The 25,598-nt window shown below is 39.1% G+C and overlaps 4 protein-coding genes across 9 annotated transcripts; 3 read left to right on the top strand and 1 right to left on the bottom strand.

The window, feature by feature from the left end:
* The first annotated feature begins 2,060 nt into the window (after positions 1-2,060).
* On the top strand, positions 2,061-4,893 carry LOC126600564 (cysteine-rich receptor-like protein kinase 1). Its single transcript, XM_050267145.1, has 6 exons — positions 2,061-2,912; positions 3,211-3,312; positions 3,410-3,760; positions 3,853-4,087; positions 4,192-4,336; positions 4,503-4,893. Exons 1-6 carry the CDS (start codon positions 2,144-2,146, stop codon positions 4,824-4,826), a joined length of 1,926 nt encoding a protein of 641 aa, XP_050123102.1. The 5' UTR covers positions 2,061-2,143; the 3' UTR covers positions 4,827-4,893.
* A 540-nt stretch (positions 4,894-5,433) lies between these two features.
* On the top strand, positions 5,434-10,579 carry LOC126600566 (serine/threonine protein phosphatase 2A 55 kDa regulatory subunit B beta isoform-like). 6 transcript variants are annotated; one of them, XR_007615477.1, is made up of 14 exons: positions 5,434-5,741; positions 6,163-6,266; positions 6,441-6,548; positions 6,699-6,818; positions 7,126-7,317; positions 7,441-7,532; positions 7,780-7,898; positions 8,378-8,501; positions 8,613-8,736; positions 8,897-8,965; positions 9,131-9,165; positions 9,261-9,352; positions 9,474-9,548; positions 9,911-9,985. XR_007615477.1 is itself a non-coding variant. In XM_050267148.1 (14 exons), the coding sequence occupies exons 1-14, from the start codon at positions 5,627-5,629 to the stop codon at positions 10,218-10,220; spliced, it is 1,551 nt and encodes a 516-aa protein (XP_050123105.1). In that variant the 5' UTR covers positions 5,438-5,626; the 3' UTR covers positions 10,221-10,579. The 6 variants fall into 6 exon arrangements, 4 of the variants coding, with proteins under 4 accessions (XP_050123105.1, XP_050123106.1, XP_050123107.1 ...); XR_007615478.1 differs by having other exon boundaries at positions 9,908-9,980; XM_050267148.1 differs by lacking the exon at positions 9,131-9,165 and adding an exon at positions 10,084-10,579 and having other exon boundaries at positions 5,438-5,741; positions 9,908-9,987.
* Positions 10,580-17,968: 7,389 nt separating this feature from the next.
* On the top strand, positions 17,969-23,302 carry LOC126600568 (anthranilate phosphoribosyltransferase, chloroplastic-like). Its single transcript, XM_050267152.1, has 10 exons — positions 17,969-18,330; positions 18,446-18,589; positions 21,530-21,691; positions 21,782-21,865; positions 21,975-22,163; positions 22,260-22,350; positions 22,462-22,521; positions 22,634-22,752; positions 22,845-22,979; positions 23,065-23,302. Exons 1-10 carry the CDS (start codon positions 18,118-18,120, stop codon positions 23,092-23,094), a joined length of 1,227 nt encoding a protein of 408 aa, XP_050123109.1. The 5' UTR covers positions 17,969-18,117; the 3' UTR covers positions 23,095-23,302.
* LOC126600571 (uncharacterized) lies at positions 23,253-24,725 on the bottom strand. The gene is made up of 3 exons (XM_050267158.1): positions 23,824-24,725; positions 23,580-23,633; positions 23,253-23,439 (listed from the first exon to the last, which is right to left on the bottom strand). Exons 1-3 carry the CDS (start codon positions 24,647-24,649, stop codon positions 23,393-23,395), a joined length of 927 nt encoding a protein of 308 aa, XP_050123115.1. The 5' UTR covers positions 24,650-24,725; the 3' UTR covers positions 23,253-23,392.
* Between the last annotated feature and the right edge of the window lie 873 nt (positions 24,726-25,598).

Genomic DNA, 25,598 nt, shown 5'->3' on the forward strand with positions numbered 1-25,598 from the left:
GATTGCAAATTTAAGTATCAAGGTTGATAGTTTGAAGATGAACTTTCTTATAAATTGATGTTTTAATAATAATTTTTTTCTAATACTTATTTCGGCTTTGCTCTGAGATGTTATTTTGGTAATAGTTGCACGTTATACCACAAACCTAACTAAAAACCTAACCAAAACATTATTGAACCGATATATGTCGGTATTAAGCCATTGGGTTTCAGTTTGGTATGAAATTCAGACAAAACCACAATGTGCGGTTAGACCCAAATTCGAACTAACCCAAACCGCACTCAACCCTTATATTAGGCTCCCTAGTGGTTCTCTCCTGCCTAGTAAAAAACAAAGAAAACAAAGACATCTACGTTTGCATGGCTGTATTTTCGTATTATGTTTAATGGAATTATTGTCCAATAAAATTGTTTAATGGCATCAGATAAGGAAGAATCTGATAAAGAGAAAAGGCAAGAAACCACTTGCAGATAAATATACACATATATATATATATGTACAGTAAATATTCTAGTCCCAACTTGGAGTTCTGTGTAGAATAAATTCCATATTATAATAAGTTATCATTTTACTAGGTTCGTCTTGAGGAAATTTATCTCTACGTAATAATAACTATCAATAAGTACAAATAATATTCAAATGTCGCAATACAAGTTATGATGAACTAAACTATTTCTCTAACGTTATTTGGGACAATACTTTTTTGTTGTTTGATGTCAGGTCTTTGAGTATGCAAGTAATACATCGTCAACCTGAACAATGTTATATAAAATTTACTTAGAAAGCGAAAGTATCAAAGTGAGCACTACATGCATGCACTAGCTTTTAAAGATTAGGTGTCTTCCACTAATGCAACTTAAAATTTTTCATGCTCCACTGCTGATAATGCAGTTATTTGTGTCCATACAACTTTCAATAAGGATCATTAAGTCAAAAAGTAGTATTCTTTAAGTACACCTTTATTAAGTAATAACCTTTCTAGAAATATAAAATCGGTTTAGCCCCAACATTATGACTATATAAACGTCTTACTGTATATTATTTTTTTAAAGTCCTATTTGCACGTTTACCACAAGTCTGAGTAGGATAAGAAATAAAAAAGAAAAGGAAACTACTGGTTGCAAGTTACTCCCAGAAACATTAAACGAATGTAGCAGATAAAACAAGTTTTAATTTCTTACATATTCTTGTGATGGCTTATAATATGATAATGGGAATTTGATCAGCATCTCATATTGAAATAGCACTTATAATTATTAATTACCCTTTACGCCTGAAAATTTTAATTATTGTATCTAACAGAGTTACTTTTGACCAAAAAACAATATTAAAGGGTTACTGATGTTGTTTTCTTTTAAGCAGTCCCCCCCTTTTTTTTCTCTCTCATCATGCCGGACATTTGTATTAAAAATAACGAACCAAAAAATCAATATGTTTAGCAGCATGGTAACATTTGGTTCATCAAACTTCTAACTTTGATGCTGGAAGCATGCTGAAATTTCAACTTTACTTCCAGTTGAGTATTACGTTATACCAAAGTGACTTTAGTTGTAGATTAAATATTTAACTATATATTAAAAAACAAAAAATTTTAATTCATAATCGATTAGATCAAATGTTCAAAGAATCACGATTCTGTGTATATTAATTTGTAATCTTTTAATTCTGGAGGAGGTGGATGAGAAGAAACTCTTTTGGCTAGTTTTGGTAGTAGAGATGAATATACCTGTCAAACAATCATCGACCTCATGCAGTCTCACTCATAATTGTCCTAGTTAGAGAGGCACACCAAAAATAAGAGGTACCTTTTCAATGTTATACCGCGCACCTCTTAGTGCTCATTCGTAAATTCCACCATGACCATTGATTAATATATAAGAGCTAGTTTTTAAATACTCAATCATAGAAACTTAGAATATATGTCGACGTAGGGTTTAAGCAAGTAGGTTCAAAGCTTCTGCCTACTGGGCCCTAAAAGTGTCAATAATGGTGCACTTAGGCGGCTCGTTCTTGGCCTTTGGCTTCCAACTGAATCTTCCATGCATGGAAAACGATAAACATGGACGCTGAGGCCTCACCAACCCCTCTCTCATGCATAACTATTTTTCTGGAGAAAGAGTAACCCATTGACCATTTGAATGAGATGCAATTACCAATCCCAAATCCTCAAAACCTCATTTACATATTCCTCATATTCTCCGCGTTCTTCTTCTCTCCCTCCGTCTCACACCCTCGAATCTCCGAGGCGGGTCGATTCTGTGGACATGGCAAGCATAACTCCAGCAGCAACTTCATTCCAAACTTCGTAAACGTAATGAACTTCATCTCCAACAATGTCAATGCAAAACGCTGGGGAGAATACATTATTGCCTCACCAGCACCAGAAGTGTATGCCCTTGCTCAATGCTATGATGATCTGTCACCAACCGAATGCTCCGCCTGCTTTGCAGTGTCTCGAACAAAGCTCCCCCTCTGCCTTCCCTCCACCTCGGCTCGTATATATCTTGACGGTTGCTTTCTTGGTTATGATGATCATGAGTTTTCTCACCAGGCAGTTGATGACGAGTACAAGAATGTTAAGTGTGTTAGCTCGCGAATCGATGCTTCGAAGTTCAGAACAAAGGAGTTTGCTAGAAAGGTGGAGGGTGTGATTCGAAATGTGACAGAATTGGCTGTAAGTCATGGAGGCTTTGGTGTCTTCGGGAAGAGAGGAGGAGTGGAGAGTGTGTATGCATTGGCTCAGTGCTGGAAGACAATCAATGCAAGCGGGTGCAGAGAGTGCTTGGAAGAAGCCGGGGCTAGCCTCGTCGGATGTGTGCCTGGAGTTGAAGGCAGGGCTATGTTTGCAGGGTGTTTTTTGAGGTATTCAAATGAGAACTTCTATGGAATTGAAGATGGTTCAAATGACTCTGGTGAGCCTAATTTCAATATTTCTTTCTCTTTTCAATTTCAATAATGCTATTTAGACACAAAATCTTAACACCATTATCGATTCTTTCTAGTATAGGTGGACTTAACCATTCTATGTGAAACTCATCTACATTAGAGAGTGTGGGGGTAATGTTGTCACGAATAGTGTCTAAATATCATTACACTTGGGATATGTCTAAATAAGATATCTTTTTAAAATTTGTTTGTTACATGGGCTTTGGATTAATGATTCTTCTTCAATATCTTAGTAATTTCTTCTTCTTCTTTTTTCTATAAAAGTGAGGCAAACTGTAGCTACCATTCTAATTGCCATGGCGAGTTCTTTGCTTGCTCTCTTTGGAGTTTTCATGGCGTACAAGAGATTTTATAAAAGAACCGAAGGTAAACACCTTGAACTTACAGTCCTAATTCAACCTCTTATTTTTAGTTAATTCTTGTTCTACATGTTCTCATTGGATCCTTAAGTTTTTTCTGTTAGTGTACAATAATCCAATTGGGGTTTCCATTTCTATACACAAGAACAATTTGAACTTCAAGTACGAAATGCTTGAAAAGGCCACCGATTTCTTTGATGCCTTGAGGAAATTAGGCCAAGGAGGAGCTGGTTCCGTATTTAAGGGAGTTCTTCCAGATGGTAGAACTGTTGCAGTTAAAAGATTGTACTTCAATACGCGCCAATGGGTGGACGAATTCTTCAATGAGGTGAATCTCATCAGCGGCATCCATCACAAGAACCTTGTTAGGCTTCTGGGTTGCAGCATTGAAGGTCCAGAAAGTCTTTTGGTGTATGAATATGTAGCCAACAAAAGCCTTGATCAAGTCCTTTTTGGTGAGTACTCCAACCTAGCTAGTTATCATCTTAATTCATCACTTCATTGTGTACATATATAACATTAATACAAGTTTACTTATTTCGTGCAGGTAACGACACAAGGCAAATTCTAAGTTGGCAACAAAGATTCGATATCATCTGCGGAATTGCTGAGGGACTTGTGTATCTTCATGAAAGTTGTGGAGTAAAAATTATTCACAGAGACATAAAAGCCAGCAACATTCTCCTTGATGAGAATCTTATTCCGAAGATTGCTGATTTTGGACTAGCCCGATGCGTTGGGCCGGATAAATCTCACCTTAGCACAGGAATCGCGGGGACACTGTAAGAATTCAAGAAATCGCTACCAGTAATTTTGTTCCACCTTTTGACTTTGATGCATATCTTTTACATACAGAACTTACAAAGTAGTTTGATTTTTGTTGCAGGGGATATATGGCTCCTGAATATCTTGTTCGAGGACAACTAACTGATAAAGCTGATGTTTATGCCTTCGGTGTGATGGTTCTTGAGATAGTATGCGGCAAGAAGAACCGTGTTTTCGTAGAGGGTTCAAGTTCAGTTCTCTACTCTGTAAGACTCATCTCCCTTATTTGTTACACTTTGGTACATCTAGTGATATGCTCAATCAAACGACGTGATTATCATTGATTTTATAAGCAAAGTCTCCAACGACGAATTCCAGTATGCGTTTTTCTTAACACGTAAGTAGCATCTTATTTTTTCCTTATGACATTAGGTTTGGAAGCATTACAAGGAAAAAAATATCACCGAAACTGTTGATCCGACCTTGAAAGGTGGATTCCCCGAGAGAGGGGCATCCGATGTACTTCAGATCGGGCTTATGTGCACACAAGCTTCTCTTGCAGTGAGACCATCTATGGCCGAGGTGGTTCGGATGCTCACTGATGAAAAACATGTTATCCCTTCACCAAAGCAGCCTCCATTTTTGAATGCAAGCATACTCAACTCAGATGTGTCCAAAACTTTTATGAAGTACACTTTGTCACAAACAAGAGATGGAATAGGGTCCCCAGAGTCCAGTACTTTGTACGAAGTATGAATGTTGTATTTAAACAAGTAACATGGATTGTCCAAAAAAGGGGACAGAAGATGCTGCAAATTATTGACATCCAATGCCTTTTCAAATAGAAAACTTCAACGGTACGAGAGAAATTTCATTGATAACGAAAAAAAAGTTATACTGAATCAGAAGAAACATAAACCTAACCACAATGCCTTTTCAACCAAAGGGCTGAGGCTGCTTGAATTGAATAGGGCGAACAATAAATTATTGAGAATGTATGTGACGATAGATCACGTACATTCACAATCCAATAATGCAAGATCATACAATTAATAGTAATTTACACGTACAATATTTGATAAGAATGGGACGTCACACTCCATGCAAGTAACTTCCTAGAAAACATAATTTCATGAATTCAGATTAGGAGTTCATATATCATGTGTCATAATATAGGTAAAAAAAATAAATTTAAGTGATACTTCATTTGTATTGTGATACGTAGTGTAACAGCCTCATTGAAAAATCTCCGAGGTAAAGGGCGGATTCGAATTGGGCACGAAGGAACACACATCAATCGGCAATAATGTTGAGTCCGCTCGGAGAAAAAGGTAATTGGGCCCTTAAAACCGATGGACTAGAAACTGAGCCCAGCCTTGAAACCAAAGCAAAAATTTGGCGCATATCTGGAAATATCATTTTCTGGGAAATTCGAGTGGTTGACGGAGATTGGGAATCTCAGAGACTCGGCAACGAAGACTTGTAGCTTTACCAAAGCAAAAAAACCAACGAAGCGACCACCAGCGTCGTCGTATTGGAAGCCCACAGCAGCAGCCATGACTTTGAGCTCTGGCCCTCCGGCCCCTCTGCCTTTAGAGTGGAAATTCTCTCAGGTCTTCGGCGAACGAGCTCCCGGAGAAGACCTTCACGATGGTTATACTCTCTCTCTATGTATGTATGTATGTATGTATGTATGTATGTGTGTATGTGTGTATGTGTGTATGTATGTATGTGTGTAGGTATGTATATACGTATGTATGTTGTGCTATTGATTGAAATATTCATTTTTCCTGCTTATGCTGTGTTTGGTTACTGAGAAAGTTCTGGAAAATGGAGATGAATTGCGATAATTTTACTTTTTTGCTTCTTTTGAGCTGGGAAAATGTATAAATGACTTTAAAACTATGGTTTTAATTGGTTGATTTTTTGGTTTAAATGGGAATGCAGATGTCGGTTTTACTTTTCCAAAGATTCATTCTTTTCGAAACCAAATGAAGAACTTGGATTTATTTTGTTTCAAATATATTTTTGTTACGTTGATTACGTAAAGAAGTAAAGAAATGAACTCCAGAAGTGATGTTTTTTCGTGTAGGTGATATGATATCCGCAATTGGATTCGACAAGAGTGGTGATTTCCTTGCCATTGGAGATCGGGGTGGCCGATGTGTGATATTCGAGAGGAAGGATGGGAAACATGTGAGAATTGCCAACACGTTTTTTTATCGTTCAGGAAAATTTTAAATGGACATTTTTCAAATATGAAAACTTTTGAATTCACTTGGGGCTATCTTCCTTGTTAGGCTGGCATCTAATGTTGGATGAAATTGGGTTTACGTTCTTTTTACCCTTAATTGTTAATTGGCTTCGTAGACTTTAAATCAGCAACGCCCTCAACATGAATTGGAGCAGTTGGATTTCACGTCCACCCAGCATCCTGAATTTCAGTTTAAGACTGAGTTTCAGAGTCATGAACCTGAGGTATGTTTTAAAATCTTGTATTTAATGATGCACCATGTATGATACGCGTTGATGCCTAAATTGGGTAATACCGGTGCATGTGTTTTGTTCTGTCGCTTCTATTTGTGCGATGGGGATGATTACTTTATCATGCTATTACGTTTTACTCAGTTTGACTACTTAAAGAGTGTGGAGATTGAAGAGAAGATCAACAAAGTAAGATGGTGTGCAACATCTAGTGGATCCCAGTTCATGCTTTCAACAAATGACAAGACGATAAAACTGTGGAAGGTATGAACTTTTCTAATTAAATCATTTTACTTGGTGGACACTTGCTGCTAGCCAATGGAGTTGTGTTCTTGAATGAAAAAATGCATCAGAAAACCAAAAATCAGAAAAATTAATGTGCCAAGTGATACATGAGAAAACAACAGTGAAGAAACAAAGATAGAGCAGTTTGTGTTGAAAAGGATGCTACTTTACGTGTTTTATTGTCCAACAACAAGAAATTATCACAACCAAATTAGAGGCATATCACAGCTCTATTAATATTGCATTTCCACTTTTGACTAGTTCGTTTTCTTGTTTCTGGGAACAGGTTAAGGAATCCAAGGTGAAGAAAGTAAAAGAAATGACCCCTTATGCACTGGCATCTTCGGATAATCTGCTTCTGGCAGAAAGGAGTTTCATTAGCAGAGAAGATAAACCACCTTTTCCTAATGGCTATCGTCGGGAATGGATAGAGAAGATGACTAAAAACATGTCATCTTCTGAAGACATGCATACGAAGGTTAGTACCCGTGCGTTTTAGTAAAGTTTCTTTTTATCTGTTGGCATCGCTCTTGTGTTGTAACTTGTTAGAAGTTTTGCACAGTGTTCAAATTTACTATTTATAACTTGTTTATGTGACTAGGTTGCTGACATTGAAGACAATGCTCATACAAGATGCCGAAAGGTGTATGCCCATGCTCATGATTTTAATATTAACTCCATCTCAAATAATAGGTAAAGTTTGTGGATAGCTTTATTTCAAAATCAGTATCTCGTCTAGCTAAAAATTTCCTCTGCCAGAAAAATTATGATATTCAGAAGCCACTTTGTTTATCCACTATGCAGATGCACCTTCGTGTATTTTTTTCCTTATTTGGTTGTCCTTATTGCTTCTTTAAATTGCCGAAATAACATGGATTTTATAAGTTTTAAACTAAATGTATAGCATCTAAAAGATAATCTGCTTTAAACCCTTGTACAGCGATGGTGAAACATTTCTTTCTGCGGATGACCTTAGAATAAACTTGTGGAATCTTGAGATCAGTGACCAGTGTTTCAATATCCTTGATATGAAGCCACCAAACATGGAGGACCTTACTGGTAGTCTACCCTTAGTCTTTACATCTTATAATTTCTATGAACGCCTATATTTATATATTCAATTGAACATGCTTAATATCATCCAAACATTTCATTTTTTTTTCGGATGATGATATGTTCCATTTGTGGGAAGATACCGATCAAGATATAGGTTAAAATTGTGGGAAAGATGGTTTGGAATTGAGTTAGAATGTTTGAGATAGAAAGATTAAAATTTGTATGTTTTCAGAGAATTGAATTTTGAGAAAATTTCAGATTCTGTAAAGTTCTAAATGGTTCTCCCTCTTTCAATTTAGCCATGGCATTAGGTTTTGCTTCCATAATTTTCGACCGCAGTTCCTTATTTATGATGGGACACTAACCAACAGGGGTGTCAATATCTGACCAACCTGTTCACTCAGTTTTGACAAAACAATTCCTGTGCTCTACCAATGTATCTATCAAATGAAAATATATGCTGATGATGAATTATTATCCAGAGGTCTTAACAGCGGCTGAATTCCATCCAATTCATTGTAATCTGCTTGCATACAGCAGCTCAAGAGGTTTTATTCGTTTAGTTGACATGCGGCAGTCAGCGTTATGTGATCACAGTGCAAGAATGTGAGTCTAATCTCAGTTTCTGTTGGTTTTTGTGATCTGTGTGGTATTAGTTTTGATATAGTGCATGAGGATGTACTGATACTCGTTATTTGGAATTGGAGGGATTGACAGATTACAAGATGGAGATTCCCATGTGCCAAAGTCATTTTTCACAGAAATTATTGCATCTATCTCTGATATAAAATTTTTTAAGGATGGGCGGCACATCTTAAGTCGCGACTACATGAATCTAAAGGTGCTTTATTTTGGTTGAGGTTTACTTTTAGATTTTGGATTTTCCTTCTAAAAATGTGATGCTTATAAAGTTATGTCATCGTCAAGTTTATGATGGCATTTTCAAAGTTCTTTCTGTTGGTGCAAATTTGATTCGATTGCTGCTTATGTTTCTGTTTTAGATCTGGGACATGCATATGGATTCTTCACCAGTTGCAATATACAAGATTCATGAACAACTGCGCCCTAAGGTAAGTGGAGAAAAACCAATGTTTTGGCTCCAAGAGAGGTTCTTGGATAATTGGAGCATAAACTTCCTACATTAAAATATCACCACATTAATTTTTGAAACCTGTGAACTGAGTTTCAAATGAATTGAATGGGTGTCATTATGATTCAACTTGTCTTTGAACTAGGTCCCTTACCCAGTTGCCCTTGCAGCAGACATGTGGTATCATTGGCTTTTACTCATAAGTTCATATATACAACCTTTCATGAACCTATCTCCGTAGTCCCTACTGCTGACAGCCTTTTTCTCCTATGCAGTTATCTGAGTTGTATAACAATGATCGCATATTTGATAAATTCGGGTGCTGTTTCAGTGGAGATGGACTTCATTTTGCAACCGGGTCTTATAGGTATGCCCCTTTGACAGGATCTCACATATTCAGTCAGTACCGTTGTTACCAATCAAAATTGTGGAGCTTGTATTTGCTTGCTTTTGCCCAACTGTTACAACTTTCTTTTATTTTGACTTAGCAACCTAGTGCGCATTTTTTCCCATGGAGATGGAAGTGAAGGAGCTACAATAGAAGCTAGCAAAACTCCCAACAGGTCTGTCCTAATTCCCTCAAATTGTAATTTGTCGAGTTGGCGCAATGGAACCTTATAGTCAAGCGGGCAGGGTCCATTTTCGTGGGACAACCGTTCGTTGTTGGATCCTCTTCCAGAAGTAGATATCTCCTTGGGCTTGAGGGATTATGAAAATTTTCTTCAAACTTTCTATTTAAATTTTCTCAGTGCGAAATGGTCACTTCTCCCTTACAAAATGGTGTACCATAATACTCGACAGTCCGAATTGTGAAACCAAGTCAACTCTCACTTAAAAAGTGTACATAATTTCTGTGCTATACAGATGCAAGTTATGTTTAACTTATTCTCTGAACCCTTTACTTCCCTTCTAAACTTGAAAGCAGGAAGCCAATTCTCCAGACTGCTCCAAGGGCAAGGAGGTCATCCTTGAGCAACCTGGCACGAGGATTTTACCGGCATGGTTGGGCTTCTGAACCTCATTATATTCCCGTGCATTTTTCTTATATAGAATGCTTCTATCTGCGGATTGAAACACGTCCTCCTTCTGAATTTTCAGGGCATGAAAATTCAAGCTCTGGCGGTAATGACAGTAGTTACGACCTAAGCTCCAAGATTCTACATTTGGCATGGCATCCAGAAACAAACTTGATTGCTAGTGCTGCTGGGAATAGCTTGTTCATGTATTATGCATAGATTTGTGTACAGTACAGTACTACAGTGACAATTTAAAGTAAGGATAGTGCTATTTACACACCTATTATTACTACCCACATGCTCTTATTGATTTTTGGCTATTGGTCTTCTTCAATTTATTTGGTCGGACGGTCGGAAATTGAGAGGGATGTGTTAGAAGTAAAAATGGGTGTGTGGATAGCACTGTCCCAAATAATTGTATAAAAGTGTCAGCTTTTACTATATATTATAGGCAGTCATTTTGAAAGTTGGAAATTCCCAACCCCAACTGTGTAATTGTGATTAAACGGCACTCTTATTTATCGTGCTAATAACATCTCTAAGATCTTATGGAAATCAGAAACCTATATTTCCTCAAATCTTGTGAAAATTGTGAGCAAAAAGATTTTATTAGCTTTATGAGCCAATCTAATTGGTCATGCACTCGTGATTATATGGATGAGGACTATATTTAGTCGTGGAAAATGATTTTCGCACTCATTTTTTTTCTTTCGATGCACTTAGGAGGGCAGACGGAAGAACAGAAACGCATAAATCATTTTGCTTTAGTCATGCTCATGTGTTATGAGAGACATTATACGAAAAACAAACACGGCTAATCTTATAGATTTGTTTCCTCACGAGGAAAGTTCTTGAGATTATCTCAAGCGACAAAGAGAATGAAATAATGAGCCACAAAAGCTCTTAGAACTAGTTATATCTAGACGGATTGTGTTTGTCGTGTTGTATTTGTGTCATTTTTGTTATTTTAATGGGTCGTATTATGTCAAATTAGTAACCTTAACGGATTTTTAACGAGTTCTTAATGAGTGACCTGATAACGATCAAATTCATTAATGAATTTTTAACAGGTAACCTGATAATCTCTGACTCGTTAACAAATTAACCAAAATTTATTGTTTTTTTATCCTTACATGTTAACAAATCGTGCTAGAAATTATCAAACCTTTAGTGTAATGATCAAGAAAAATAAAACAACAAATCGAAATAAGTTGAGAGTTCGATGTTTGTCTTGCTCCACCGACTCATGACCCTAAAAAGGGAAAAACATGAGCGCATTCTGTTTCATATGACACTGAGCTATAATGTGCTTTTGACAAATGTTACTGTATATTTCACACACATATTTTACATTTATGCATTACATGTCACACCTACTCTACCAAGAGATAAGCATCCAACTTGCAGATTTGTTTATTATTTGGGCAGCTCAGACACCCCTGCCCAAAACCCATCCTTCGATGCCACAAACCTGCCCGTTGCCCCAAACCCCCTCTCCAGTAGCCCTAGAAGACCCTGGACCCTCTCAGATCCTTTATATAAACCAAAGCATAGCAAGATCCTCTTCATTTCATATGCATAGCCTCCTTCGTCTTCCTCCTTCCTCCCTTGTGCTTTTGTATGCCATTAGGGTTTATCTTTTCTTTCTTCTGCAAAACATGTTTTAGCTTAATGATGCTTGATTATCGTCTATTTCTCGCATCATTGAGGTCATCAAACGTTTTCTGATGTTTGATCAATTTACAGCTCGTTTGATAGTATTATCTTTATCAAATTTTTATTGTTGAAAATTAAAAACGAAATGGTTATATATCAAACGGGTCATTTTTAGCACCTTGCTAGTTAAGTTTGTGATGTTCTTGATTTTATATGTGTGTGTGTGTGTGTGTGTGTGTGTGTGTGTGTGGATATGTATGTGTAATATAGAAGGGTTTAGTTTACGTGCAAAAATCTTCCATCCGCATGCAACAAATGATGGGCAGAGCGGCCATGTTTTGCACAGATTGACTGAAAAAATTGAGTGCTCATTTTCTGTGTGCTTCAGTTAGCTGTTTGCTTCTTTAAGAGGTTATGTGCGATTTCTGCAGAATCTCTTTGGATGTCTCAGCCTACATAACATACATACATTCATACATACATGATATATTCAGTCATGATACATGCATGAACATGATACATATATATATATGCTTATCGATGATATCATACATTTGATTTACTCCATTTGGTAAAGAAAATTGTTTATGTGCGGAATTCCAAAGGTTTACTTGGAAAGGTCAAAGCAATAATTTGCATTAACACTTTCGGGATGCTTACTAAATATGGCATATTCTTCCCTTTCCATATCGAGATTAAAGTCATGGTCCCCAGTTGACTGAACAGTGACCCAAATTAGAATTGCAAATAGTTTGACGAACAGTCCAATTTGCCTTAAGAGTGTAATACGGGCCTGTCATTTATGGATGGACTGGTCCTCAGGCCCATCTCGGCCTGTTTGACCTTCACATTAATTAAATTCACATAAATTAAGATATTTAAGTTAAGTAACGGATGGAAGAATAAATTTGTTGTGAACACGTCATCCATAAGATTCGAATGTAATATTTTACATTTACGAATGAAGAGAAATATCATTAGCATCGCTTGTTCTGAAGTTACGGGTCATTATGTCGAGTTCGTTCGACATGGTTTTCGCAAGAGTTCTAGTATACTTTACTTGTTCATCTGTGTCGGTTTGGGTAAGTTCATCGGCAAGATCGCCCTCTCAATTCGAATTTTGTTCTTGGAAGTTTCAACCTTGTTGGCTATGACAATAGACGCAACTAGAAACACTTTCGAATTTTGTTCTTGGAAGTTTCAACCTTGTTGGCTATGACAATAGACGCAACTAGGGGTGGGTTCAAATAACCGAAAACCGAAAAAAACCGAAAACCAAACCGAACCGAGGCCGAAAAAAACCGAACCGAAAAAAAACCGAACCGAAACTGCCAAACCGAACCGAACCGAATCTGGCTGGTTCGGTTTCGGTTTTTAAGGTTCGGAAACCGAACCAAACCGAACCGAACCGAAAAGATATATATATTTAATTTTGTTTCAATATTATAAATAATTTAGTAATACAATCATAACAAGACATAACCAGTTACCAAGTTGGTTTGCTTGAAACTCTTCAAGCCCCTGCGCATGGGTTCGAATCCTCATGCCTCCAGGGTTTCAGAAAAGTTTTTTAGTTTTTTTGAGCTATACAAACCTTTTAAGTTTTAACCTAGCCGCACCTTTTATTTTTTTCATTCCTCTCTTCTCTCTCTCATTCCCTGCCTCATCTCTCTCACTCTCTCTGTCTCTCTGTGAAGAGCTTCATCGAAGCCGAACGCGAGGCTCGCGAGAAGGACGAGAAGGACGAGCAGGTTTGTCGCGCCAATCAAAGTCGGCGGGAAGATCACCAGTGGGAAGTATCGGGGCCTTGTTAGCGTCGGCTGGAAGCCAGAGGCGACGTTTGAGTCCGAGAAAGTTCCGGCGAAACTCCTTGGGAGTGAGATCGGAGAACTTGGTGACGCCGTGGACCGCGGTAGGGTCGAGCGCCTGGTGCCGCTTGGCGCGACAGAGGTTGGCCTTGAAGACGCCGAATCTGTAGTCGTGCTCCTCCTGAGTCGCGTAGGTCTTTCCGAAGGTGGCTTTGAAGCTGGAGAAATGGCGCTCGGCGTGGAGGAGCTGATCGTCGTCGGATTCCTAAACGACTTGTTGGATGAGAGGGTCGACGTCGTTGGGAACTGCGACGGAGGCGAGTGTGGAGGATAGGAGAAAGAGAAGGATGAGGAGGGAGGCGAGATGATCCATTGTTCGTGGTGAGTTTGAGGAAGTGAATGGAAGGGAATTTAACTGGAGTGGGAGATAAGCAGATCTTTCTGGTTTGGTTGGGGTTTTGCTTGGGTGGGCTTCCGAGAAGATGGTGAATTTGGGCTGAAAAAAATCGAAAAAAAAACCGAAACCGAACCGAAAAAAAACCGAAAAAATTGGGGCCGAACCGAACCGAACCGAACCAAACCGAAATTTCGGTTTGGTTTCTGTTTTGGCAAAAAACCGAACCGATAAGAACCGAACCCAGCCCTAGACGCAACTAAAAACACTTGCAATTATGACAGGACAATACGTTCTGCTCTTTCACAATTGTGTAGTACTGAATTGATGAGGTCATAGAACTAGAACTTTAAGATGAAAACGAATTGAAAACTGAAAAATGTGGGGCACAAGTATAACAAGCAATACTTAAGAAAAAGAGAATTGACTATTCTCTCATGACTTGGTGGTCAAAGTTGTTAAGCTCATGTTTTATTCTTGGTTGAAAGTTAACTTCGTGCTAATGCAATACGAGAGAGTTAAACCATCATTAAGTAAAGAAAGAGAGAACTAAACTCAACACGTGGCGAGTAAACATTGTCAATTGTGTGTTAATGAAACATGATGAAGTTAAACTCTTTTACACGAAAAAAGAGAGTGTCTTTTAAACTCAATACATTTCGGATAAATATTGTTAAGAGCGTGTTAATAAAATATGAAGTGTACGGCTAGCCAAGACAAACCCAATTAATGAAAGGCTCCATAGATTAATTGTCACATCCCTGCTCGGGTCCCCACCACATCCAGGCTCAATTCCACTGTAGCACGATATTGTTCGTTTTGAGCCCCGACCACGCCCTCACGGTTTTGTTTATGGGAACTCACACGAGAACTTCCCAGTGGGTCATCCATCATAGGATTGCTCTTGCGCGAACTTGCTTAACTTCAGAGTTCCGATGGAACCCGAAACCAGTGAGCTTCCAGAAAGCCTCGTGTTATATAGAGGTAAGAATATACATATAAGGCTTACATGATCCTTCCTTAGGCGATGTGGGATGTTACAATCCACCCCCCTTAGGAGCCCGACATCCTCATCAGCACATTCGCACCACACAGCAGAGTGGCTCTGATACCAAATTGTCATATCCCGGCCCAGACCCCCACCACATCTCGGGCTCGACTCCACTGTAGCACCATATTGTCCGATGGCTTTGATACAATTCTGTCACATCTCAGTCCCAGCTTCGCCGTAGCACGATATTGTCCGCTTTGGGCCCCGACCACGCCCTCACGGTTTTGTTTCTGAGAACTCACACGAGAACTTCCCAGTGGGTCACCCATCATGGGATTGCTCTCGCGTAAACTCGCTTAACTTCAGAGTTCCGATAGAACCTAAAGCCAGTAAGCTCCCAAACTATATGGAGGTAGGAATATACATATAAGGCTTACAGGATCCTCTTCCCTAGACGATGTGGGATGTTACATTAATAGTCTCACAGTATTCAATTAATGCTTGATCCCCCATTAATGCTGTTTGAGTTTTCAAGCATGTGCACACACGTGTACGTTTTGGTTATATTAGCATAACGATTCGTGAAATCTAAGGTAGGTGGGAATTGAGATGTATAAATCTGGCAAAGGATTACGGAGGCGCCTTCGATTTATTTTAAATAATTACATGTTAATTGAGACACTAATTACCAACAATTTGAAGACACTATTTACTAAATGGTACTTGTGTAGAGCCTCATGTATTACAAGAAAAACGAGGTAGAAGGTAGATGAAGAATTGAAACATGGTCCGCCAACAAGATTAATTAAGTTGGTACTGATCGTTATTTTTGTTAGATCAAGGTTTAGGATTGAGTCTCGCAATTTCTTTTAGTGAGCGATCTATAAAAACTTAAAAAAAAGGGCTAAAACTCATCTGTAAGTCCTTAAATAAGTATATGGTATGTCTGATCCTGAATGTGGTAGCATAAATCAAAGTTGGACAAGAATTATGAGTCCATCTTTTTAACTCTCTCATATTTTCCTCTTCACGCTTGCCTTCTCTCTCATCTATCCTTTTTCCTTTTTCCTCTTTCACCTTTCTCAACCTCTCTTTCTCTCCCTCTATATAAATCTCAATTTATTTTTCATGAATTTTAATTCATGAACAACACTTAGGGGGTGTAACATCTCACATCGCCCATAAGAGTGGATATTGTAAGCCTTATATATATATATTCTCATCTCTACCTAGCACGAGGCATTTTGGGAGCTCACTGGCTTCGGGTTCCATCGGAACTCCGAAGTCAAGCGAGTTCAGGCGAGAGCATTCCCAGGATGGGTGACTGACTGGGAAGTTCTCGTGTGAGTTCCCAGAAACAAAACCGTAAGGGCGTGGTCGGGGCCCAAAGCAGACAATATCGTGCTACGGCAGAGTCGAGCCCGGGATGTGGTGGGGGCCTGGTCGGGATGTGACAATTTGGTATCAGAGCCAATCCCTGTCTGAAAGTGTGCCGACGAGGATGTTGGGCCCCTAAGGGGGGTGGATTGTACCATCCCAAATCGCCTAGGAGAATGGATCATGTAAGCCTTATACGTATATTCTCATCTTTACCTAGCACGAGGCTTTTTAGGAGCTCACTGGTTTCAGGTTCCATCGGAACTCCAAAGTTAAGCGAGTTCGGGCGAGAGCATTCCCAGGATGGGTAAACCTACCGGGAAGTTCTCGTGTGAGTTCCCAGAAACAAAACAGTGATGGCATGGTCGGGGCTCAAAGCGGACAATATTGTGCTACGACGAAGTTGAGCCTGGGATGTGGTGGAGGCCCGGGCTGGGATGTGACAGGGGGTGTATTCAATTAAGATTTTAAGGGATTTTTAATTCTTTTAATGAATTTAGGGATATTTAATCAAGATTTTAACTGATTCTTTAAAATTCAATGTGTATTCAATTAGGATTTTAAAATAATGTATTAAAATCCTTAGAAACCGAGTGTATTCAATTAGAATTTTAAAGAAGTTTATAACATTCCAAGTATATTCAATTAGAATTTGATTTTAAAGAATTCGAAAACGTTGAGGAATTGGAGAGAATTGGAGAGATTTTGTAGTGTATTTTAAGCATCCACAAATCTCACCTCTTTCTATCAGATTTTTATGGAATTGAATCAAAATTTTACATGGAATCTCTACAAATCAATTAGACTCCATAAAAATCCATGGATTTATAAATTCATTGAAATCTCTCAAAATCCCAATTGAATACATCTCGGTTAATTGTTTGTTATTTTTTAAAAATAGTTCAAATTCTCATTTGGCGATAATCAAACCTAAAACTTTCATTTACAAATAAAGAAAAATAACATTAAATCGTAGTACTAAGTGGGTAGTTTAAAAAAGGTAAAAAATTAAATATTAAATACCTCCTTATTTTAAAGAGAGTTTTAACAAAACATTTCTGGTAACAAAAAATCATATTTTACCTTTCTCTTGTACTATTTACTACACCTTTACTTGTCATTTTTTATTAAAACTAATTTTTTTTTAGTTTTTCTTATTTTAAAATGAAACGAATGTCTAGTTTTAAAAAGGTAAAAAATTTGCAGAGGATTCTTATTTCCTCTTTAAAAGACACCTCCTTTTTTTTTGGTCCAACTGACGTGCCTCTGTAAATAGAAAAAGGTTTGCACTTTGTGCGCATTTTAGAAGAAAATCACAAAATAAAGGAATGAATAATTGATTTTTTACCAGCCAAAGAAATGGGAAGTGATTTTCCACAAAAGGGAATTGTGAATGTTTATAAATGAACCGGATCCCCTCCGGATCCAAAAGAACTGAGTTCAAGGATCAAATGATCCAAGTCATTAAAATTTGATCAAACGGTTACAATTATTATAACTTTTAAAGGGATCCTTATTTGTAGCCGTTGGATCAAATTTCAATGGTCCAGATCATTTGATCATTAGGCTCAGGAACCGGATCCCCTCCGAACCTAAAAGAATTGAGCCAAAAGATCAAATGATCCGGATCATTGAAATTTGATCAAACGGCTACATTATCATAATTTTTAGATGACACTTTGTAACTATTGAATCAAATTTTAATAGTCTGAATTATTTTATCATTACGCCCAGATTTTTTGAATCCGGAGGGGATCCGGAGCAAAAGTCCTCAAAATCCCCAGATTTCGCTCAATTTTTATTGGGCAGTTGGATTTTCGTCTTGGAAATTGAAATTTATAGACATTGTAGGACTCTTCTCAGTTCCAAAACCTCAGAGGTTTTGCTGCAATGGCAGTTTCAACGCAGCTCCAATCTGTGACCAGTCTTGCTTCCTTGACTCACTGCACTAAGCTCGAATTCCGAAGTAGCTGCTGCATTCCTTCAGTTACCAGAGCAATGCAGAGAAGCTCAGCTGCTGGCCGTGTCAATGCCGTGCTCTCCTCCGCGCCCAGCGTTTCTGAGAAACCAAATTCGAAGCAGCAGATAGCTTCTTTCAGTGAGGTGACAATTGAGGTTCTTTAAATTTTAAATTTTTTTCTGTGGATTTTGTGATTTGGATTTTTGTTTTGGGGGAGAACATGAATTGGGTTGTGAGATTTTGGTATGGTTTGTGCAGTTGATCGAGTCTTTGATTAGTCGGGTGGATTTGACGGAGGAGGAAGCTGAAGCGTCGTTGGAGTTCTTGCTGGATGGTGCCAATGAGGCTTTGATCAGTGCGTTTCTTGTGTTGTTGAGAGCCAAAGGAGAGACTTACGAAGAAGTAAGTATTCTTTTTGAAAAAAGAAACTTCTGAATTTTGAGTAGATCAAATTATGTGATTGCAGTTCTATGCGAATGCATCCATTCTCACGCATTGGCCATTCTTTTACTTGTGTTTTCGTCGTGGACATATTATTCGTTACTCAAGCCAATCTAGAATCTATAATCCGTTCTGAAATCGATTTTATTTTGAATAATAATGCTACCATTAGAGAACTGTGAACTTTTGTTTGTGAAATTTGTGAACTATAGAGTCCACATTGACAGTAATTGTTGGAAAAGCTACTTTTTCCTCCTTTCTGTGCATCTATCCGTTCAAATTTGATTGAGTTAGCCGTCATAAGGGTGAGTGAAATTTCGGTATCTAAATGTACAGACAGATTCTTTCAATGGGATTTTCTTCTGTGCTCCTCTATTCTAGGATGCAGGGACCTTTTTGCATTTTTAGTCGGTCATGTGAAAGATCATAACTAATCCGGTTCACAGGATCTGATTGTTGGTGGATGGTTGCAGCTGATTGAAAAGGCTTACCTCGTTAATCTGAAAATTGCTTACAATGCATGCAATACTTTTGTCTAGAATAAGTATGTTAGCAAGGAATACTGACTACATAATGGCATCTTTGGAACAAAGTAGAAATCAGCGAACTGGAGATTGAATGTGTAAGTTACTACAGAGCCTCGTCTAGGAAAAATATGAATGTTTTTTTTCTAATAATAAGCATCCATGTGATAAGTTGATAATCACAAGGCAAATAAACTATTTTTCATTAATCATTTTTTCCCCCAAATGATTGTATTACATCATAATTTAAAGTAAACAAAGATAAAGGATGTAACATCCTACATCGCCCAGGGAGTGGATCCTCTAAGCCTTATATGTATATTCTCATCTCTACCTACCTAGCACGAGGCCTTTTGGGAGCTCATTGGCTTCGGGTTCTATCGGAACTCTGAAGTTAAGCGAGTTCGCGCGAAAGCAATCCCAGGATGGGTGACCCATTGGGAAGTTCTCGTGCGAGTTCCCAGAAACAAAACCGTGAGGGCATGGTCGGGGCCCAAAGCGAACAATATCGTGCTACGGCGAAGTCGAGCCTGGGATGTGACAATTTCTTATCAGAACCAATCCCTGGCCGGAAGTGTGTCAACGAGGATGTCGGGCCCCTAATGGGGGTGGATTGTAAGATCCCACATCGCTAGGGGGAGTGGATCCTGTAAGCTTTATATGTATATTCTCATCTCTACCTAGCACGAGACATTTTGGGAGCTCACTGGCTTCGGGTTCCATTGGAACTCCGAAGTTAAGTAAGTTCGCGCGAGAGCAATCCCAGGATGAGTGATCCATTGGGAAGTTATCGTGTGAGTTCCCAAAAACAAAACCATGAGGACGTGGTCGGGGCCTAAAGCGGACACTATCGTATTACGGTGGAGTCGAGCTCGGGATGTGGTGGGGGGCCAGGCTGGGATGTGACAATTTGGTATCAGAGCCAATCTTTGGCCTGAAGTGTGCCGACCAGGACGTTGGGCCCCTAAGGAGGGTGGATTGTAACATCCCACATCATCCAGGGGAGTGGATCTTCTAATCCTTATATGTATATTCTCATCTCTACCTAGCACGAGGCCTTTTTTGGGAGCTTACTGGCTTCGAGTTCCAACGGAACTCCGAAGTTAAGCGAGTTCGCGCGAGAGCAATTCCAGGATGGGTGACCCACTGGGAAGTTCTCGTGTGAGTTTCCATAAACAAAACCGTGAGGGCGTGGTCAGGGCTCAAAGCGGACAATATCGTGTTACGGAAGAGTCGAGCCCGGGATGTGGTGGGGGCCCAGGCCGGGATGTGACAATTTAGTATTAGAGTCAATCCCTGGCCGGAAGTGTGTCGACGAGGACGTCGGGCCCCTAAAGGGGGTGGATTGTAAGATCCCACATCGCCCAGGGGAGTGGATCGTGTAAGCCTTATATGTATATTCTCATCTCTACCTAGCACGAGGCCTTTTGGGAACTTACTAGCTTCGGGTTCCATTGGAACTCCGAAGTTAAGCGAGTTCGTGCAAGAGCAATCCCAGGATGGGTGACCCACTGCGAAGTTCTCGTGTGAGTTCCCAGAAATAAAACCGTGAGGGCGTGGTCGGGGCCTAAATCGGACAATATTGTGCTACGGTGAAGTCGAGCCCGGGATGTGATGGGGGCCCGAGCCGAGATGTGACAATTTGATATCAGAGCCAATCCTTGGCCGGAAGTGTGCGATGAGGATGTTGGGCCCCTAAGGAGGGTGGATTGTAACATCCTACATCGCCCAGGGGAGTGGATCCTCTAAGCCTTATATGTATATTCTCATCTCTACCTAGCACGGGGGCTTTTTGGGAGCTCACTAGCTTCGGGTTCCATCGGAACTCCGAAGTTAAGCGAGTTCGCGCGAGAGCAATCCTAGGATGGGTGACCCATTGGGAAGTTCTCATGTGAGTTTCTAGAAACAAAACCGTGAGGGCGTGGTCGGGACCCAAAGCGGACAATATCGTGCTACGGCGGAGTCGAGCCCGAGATGTGATGGGGCCCGGGCCGGGATGTGACAAAGGAAGCATAAATGAATTACAACTTCCTAAAAGACTCTCACCATATTCTAAATGGACTTAACAAATTTCTAAGTAATTAAAAGTGCACTGCCATTATTATTCCAATTCCAATGCATGTGAGCAATTTCCAAGTTGTATGCTTGCTCCCGCATCACTTTCTGTTCCGAGGGTGCATGATAACAGCACTTGGGTTGATAGTTTTTCTTCTGGTTGTGCCATCTTGTTGGTCTGTTCTGCATTTGTGGTGGCTTGGTTTTTTCCGGGTGTTTCTATTGTTTTTCTGATCTGATCCTGTTGTTTCAGTAGGTCAAGCATACCGTGATATAGCTTATTTCCTGGATAATTATTTTAATGGTTATTATTATTAAACAGATTGTGGGATTGGCAAAGGCGATGATGAAGCACAGTTTGAAGATAGAAGGCTTAGGGGATGTGGTTGACATTGTTGGAACTGGTGGTGATGGCGCAAACACAGTAAACATTTCCACAGGGGCTGCAATACTTGCTACAGCTTGTGGTGCAAAAGTTGCAAAGGTAACATCCATCTATATTGATATTGTGATATTATTGTGTTCTGTTTCTCTTATCAAAGTTAATACTATCAGACAATTGTTTGTATCTCAGCAAGGAAACCGTTCGAGTTCCTCTGCATGTGGAAGTGCTGATGTATTAGATGCTTTGGGGATAATAATTGATTTGGACCCTGAGGTTGGTGCACTAAATATTTTATTTTTAAAATGTTCAAATAAATGTGCAGTTGTGATCTCAAATTTGGCCAGACAGATGCTCATTCAGGTTGGGATTGTTCTTGAAACAGGGGGTAACTAGATGTGTGAACGAAGCAGGCATTGGCTTTATGATGGCACCCAAATATCATCCAGCAATGCATATTGTCCACCCTGTCAGAAAGAAACTGAAAGTAAAGACCGTGTTTAACATATTGGGACCCTTGTTGAATCCAGCAAGAGTACCTTTTGCTGTTGTTGGTGTATACAAGGATGACTTGGTGAGTGTTTATTCTTAGAATTTTAGCATTAACGATGATAACTTGGAGAAGGTTGGACTTTACACTATAACTACTGAGCTGCATGTATCTGGGTAGGTCTTAAAGATGGCCAAAGCTTTGCAAAGCTTTGGAATGAAGAGAGCATTAGTCGTTCACTCTGAAGGCTTGGACGAAATGAGTCCACTTGGTAAAATTCCTTTTTTTATTTTAGATTACGTCTGAGCTAATACAATATCATCACTATTTTTCTTTTAGTTTAACATAAAGCCTCACTTTTACGTGATTGATTTGAATATAGGACCCGGGCATATCCTTGATGTGACTCCTAATAAGATTGAGGAGTTCTCCTTTGATCCATGTGAGAATCTTGTCTCTAGTTTTCGACTGTTGATTCTTGTACTTATAGTTTGATGGATGATTTTTCGTTCAACTCACTGTTCTCATCAATTCGTAATTTTCCCTGTATACAGTGGATTTTGGAATTCCTCGCTGCACCTTAGATGATTTGCGGGGTGGAGGCCCGGAGTATAATGCTGATGCAATAAAGCGTGTATTGTCAGGGGAGAAGGGTTCCGTTGCAGATGCATTTGTATGTTTCCTTAATCGTTACAACAAAATATGAACTTTGTTACTTTCTTCCTATGTTTGATAAATCTACTCATTACCAAAACTATTGGCCAGATCTTAACCGCTGCAGCAGCTCTCTTGGTCAGCGGTCGGGTGAACACCTTAGCTGAAGGTATCTCTTTGGCTCGTGAAACACAAATGTCAGGGAAAGCTATTAGGATCCTTGACCAATGGGTAGCAATCTCCAATGTAAGTGGTCTGGCCATATATTCGTATCTTGATTTTGTGATTAAACGTATCAATTTCGTTAATCCGTTTTGTTTAATGACTGCAGACAATGATTAAGGATACAATTATTTACTAAGGACGATGTCTGGTACGTGTTTGGATATCAGATTCGACGATGAAGACCCGTTGTAGAGTCAACGCAGTTGAGAGAACAAAATAAGGGAAAGGGTTGTATTTTGTATAATTACTGTTCTCTGTGTTTTCTCTCTTCCTCTGCAACTCGAAAACCAAGTGTTATGAATATGTGAAACAATGCAAGCAAATAAGTTTCAAAGTTATGTTTACATCTCTCTCTCTCTCTCTCTCTCTCTCTCTCTCTCTCTCTCTCTCTCTCTCTCTCTCAATGCATACATATGCTAAATTCTACATCCATTTCAATAATGTTTCTTTGTAATCCAAGCTAGTAGACACAACAGTAATCCTGCAAAAAAAAAAAAAAACTCATTAATAATCAGAGACCAAAGTTATATCATTCGAAACTAGTTTGTGCGTTTACAAGGTTGCTAAAATGACAAATTTGACACGAATCGTTGTACTATAACGATGAGCAAAAGAAAGTACCTCTCAATGTGTAACTCTCCACCATAGGGTATGTTCTTGTTGATGCCGATTTTACTGCACATCAGACAGAACAATCATCAATTAAGTTACGCACTAATAAATGACTAGGCAAGCAAGCTAGGATCGTATAGCCGTCTCTTAATGCTCAAATACGAATACACCTACTCGTAAATTAGAGTCGTTTAAAATATACAGATTGCGTAGTTAAGTCATAGAAAGGAGAATCATGATGGGGATGTCTAACCGGAATCACAATTTGATGTGGAATTGAAGCTCCCACACATACACAATTGCTTAATGCCATCGGTACCGTAACCGCACGTGCCACCGGTTGCCTCACACGCTCTACAAAACTCATCGTTTTCTTGAACAGAATACTTCACTCGGATACCATAAGACCACCCGTGGGCCCCATCGAGCTTCAGTGGGGCCAGATTGTAAGCACTGCTATACCCTTGACACTGAAGCTTGGTGAGATTAACGGCCTTGATGGCCTCAAACGGCACTGCACAGCACTCAGGTGGGCCCAACCCAGACCAGAAGCCCACCCTCCTATGGCCCAACGAATTCCACGCTGGACAACCATAGTACTCCTCGCAACTCATGCCGGAAACGTTTCTGCATGGCAAGTGCTTCCCCGGAAAGCCTTGGAAGAGCGGCGACTGAGCCGAGCAGCCGATCAGCATGAACACGTTGTCGGCGGTCGGGTTCATGTACGGGGCCCGCCATTGCTCGACGGAGAAGCCGTTGCCCTTGGCACCTAGCACCATGTTGTCGCATGTTGACATGTGAGGGTCGTGTAACGTGAGGGCTTGGTAAGCGTAGTCTATGTCCAAGACTCTGTAAGATCCCGAGCTTATGTGAAACATGAGCACATCGTTGATGCAGTATAAGAGATCTCGAAAACCCGGGTGGCCGCAGCCGGAGTGGACGGCGAACGGGTAATCTACGGTGAGGTTTCCGCAATACGATCTGCAGGTGTTGGCCGAACTTGATGGAAGAAACGAAGAAAATATGAGACAGAGGAAGCTGGAAATTATGAGCATAGTTGTAATAGTATTGCTACTCATGGAAGCAAGTGAGAGAGAGTTTTGAGTGAGAGGTGTGGTTGGTGATATGAGTGACCTTGTGGATAATGCAAATGAATGATACCTTGCTTGGATGATTTGAGAAATATTTCAGTGTGCTGAGAACATGAGCTAGTACATAAAATGTTATAATATAAGTTGTTGAAATTATTTTTTTAAACATTCACTTACTTGTATTATGACACTTAATATATCGATTTGTATTCTCTATTGACAGAAAAATCTCTTCTTGCTTGAATGATTTGCGTTGAGAATACCTTTTGGCGAATTGTTTATGGGTTTTGCTCCTCTTTTTGGTTGGAGAATTATTTGTTTTTAAAACTTTAGTGTATGCTTTTGAAAAATTGAAATATTGCAGAAGCTTTAGTTTGCTTTTGGGTCTTGGGAGGGTAATAAAATTGCATGAAATGATTCCGATGGGGTTGCATTATGTTCCATTGTTTTTGCTTTTCCATGACTACTTAACAAAGAAGGTGAAATAAAAAAATAAAAATAAATAAAAAATAAAAATAAAAAAATAAAAAAATAAAAAAAACAAAGAAGGTGAAATAAAAGCATATGAAAACTAAAAGGTGATATTAATGGTAATGCTTGTGTCCACTTGTTCTTTCCCTTAAGATTAACAAATCTTTATTGTCTGAACATTATAATTAGAATCGTTTATTCTTTTCATATATACAAAAAAAAAAATATTCAATTTGGAGACCGTTTAATTATCCCTACGTGTTAAACCAATAAATTTTTTTAGTAACAAGTAGTATTATCATGATGCACCGTTTATTTGTTTTGTGCTATAAATGATTAAAAGCTCCAAATGAATATTTTTTTGCATATATGGTCTATAGATGATAAAAAGAATGAATAGTTTCGATTATGATATTCGGACAGTAAAGATTCATTCATCGTAAGTAAGATGACAAGTAAGTTCTCT

The sequence above is a fragment of the Malus sylvestris genome, chromosome 14, assembly GCF_916048215.2.
Source record: "Malus sylvestris chromosome 14, drMalSylv7.2, whole genome shotgun sequence".
Lineage (NCBI taxonomy): Eukaryota > Viridiplantae > Streptophyta > Magnoliopsida > Rosales > Rosaceae > Malus > Malus sylvestris.

Coding starts and splice junctions, on each gene's coding strand:
- LOC126600566 (XM_050267148.1), top strand. CDS start 5,627: ATGACTTTGAGCTCTGGCCCTCCGGCCCCTCTGCCTTTAGAGTGGAAA. Junction 6,267..6,440: donor AGAGGAAGGATGGGAAACAT/GTGAGAATTGCC, acceptor TTGGCTTCGTAG/ACTTTAAATCAGCAACGCCC. Junction 9,353..9,473: donor TTTGCAACCGGGTCTTATAG/GTATGCCCCTTT, acceptor ATTTTGACTTAG/CAACCTAGTGCGCATTTTTT.
- LOC126600571 (XM_050267158.1), bottom strand. CDS start 24,649: ATGAGTAGCAATACTATTACAACTATGCTCATAATTTCCAGCTTCCTC. Junction 23,634..23,823: donor CACATCAAATTGTGATTCCG/GTTAGACATCCC, acceptor TCTGATGTGCAG/TAAAATCGGCATCAACAAGA. Junction 23,440..23,579: donor GGAGAGTTACACATTGAGAG/GTACTTTCTTTT, acceptor TTTTTTTTGCAG/GATTACTGTTGTGTCTACTA.
- LOC126600564 (XM_050267145.1), top strand. CDS start 2,144: ATGCAATTACCAATCCCAAATCCTCAAAACCTCATTTACATATTCCTC. Junction 3,313..3,409: donor ATTTTATAAAAGAACCGAAG/GTAAACACCTTG, acceptor TTTTTCTGTTAG/TGTACAATAATCCAATTGGG. Junction 3,761..3,852: donor CCTTGATCAAGTCCTTTTTG/GTGAGTACTCCA, acceptor TATTTCGTGCAG/GTAACGACACAAGGCAAATT.
- LOC126600568 (XM_050267152.1), top strand. CDS start 18,118: ATGGCAGTTTCAACGCAGCTCCAATCTGTGACCAGTCTTGCTTCCTTG. Junction 18,590..21,529: donor AAGGAGAGACTTACGAAGAA/GTAAGTATTCTT, acceptor ATTATTAAACAG/ATTGTGGGATTGGCAAAGGC. Junction 21,866..21,974: donor TAATTGATTTGGACCCTGAG/GTTGGTGCACTA, acceptor TTCTTGAAACAG/GGGGTAACTAGATGTGTGAA.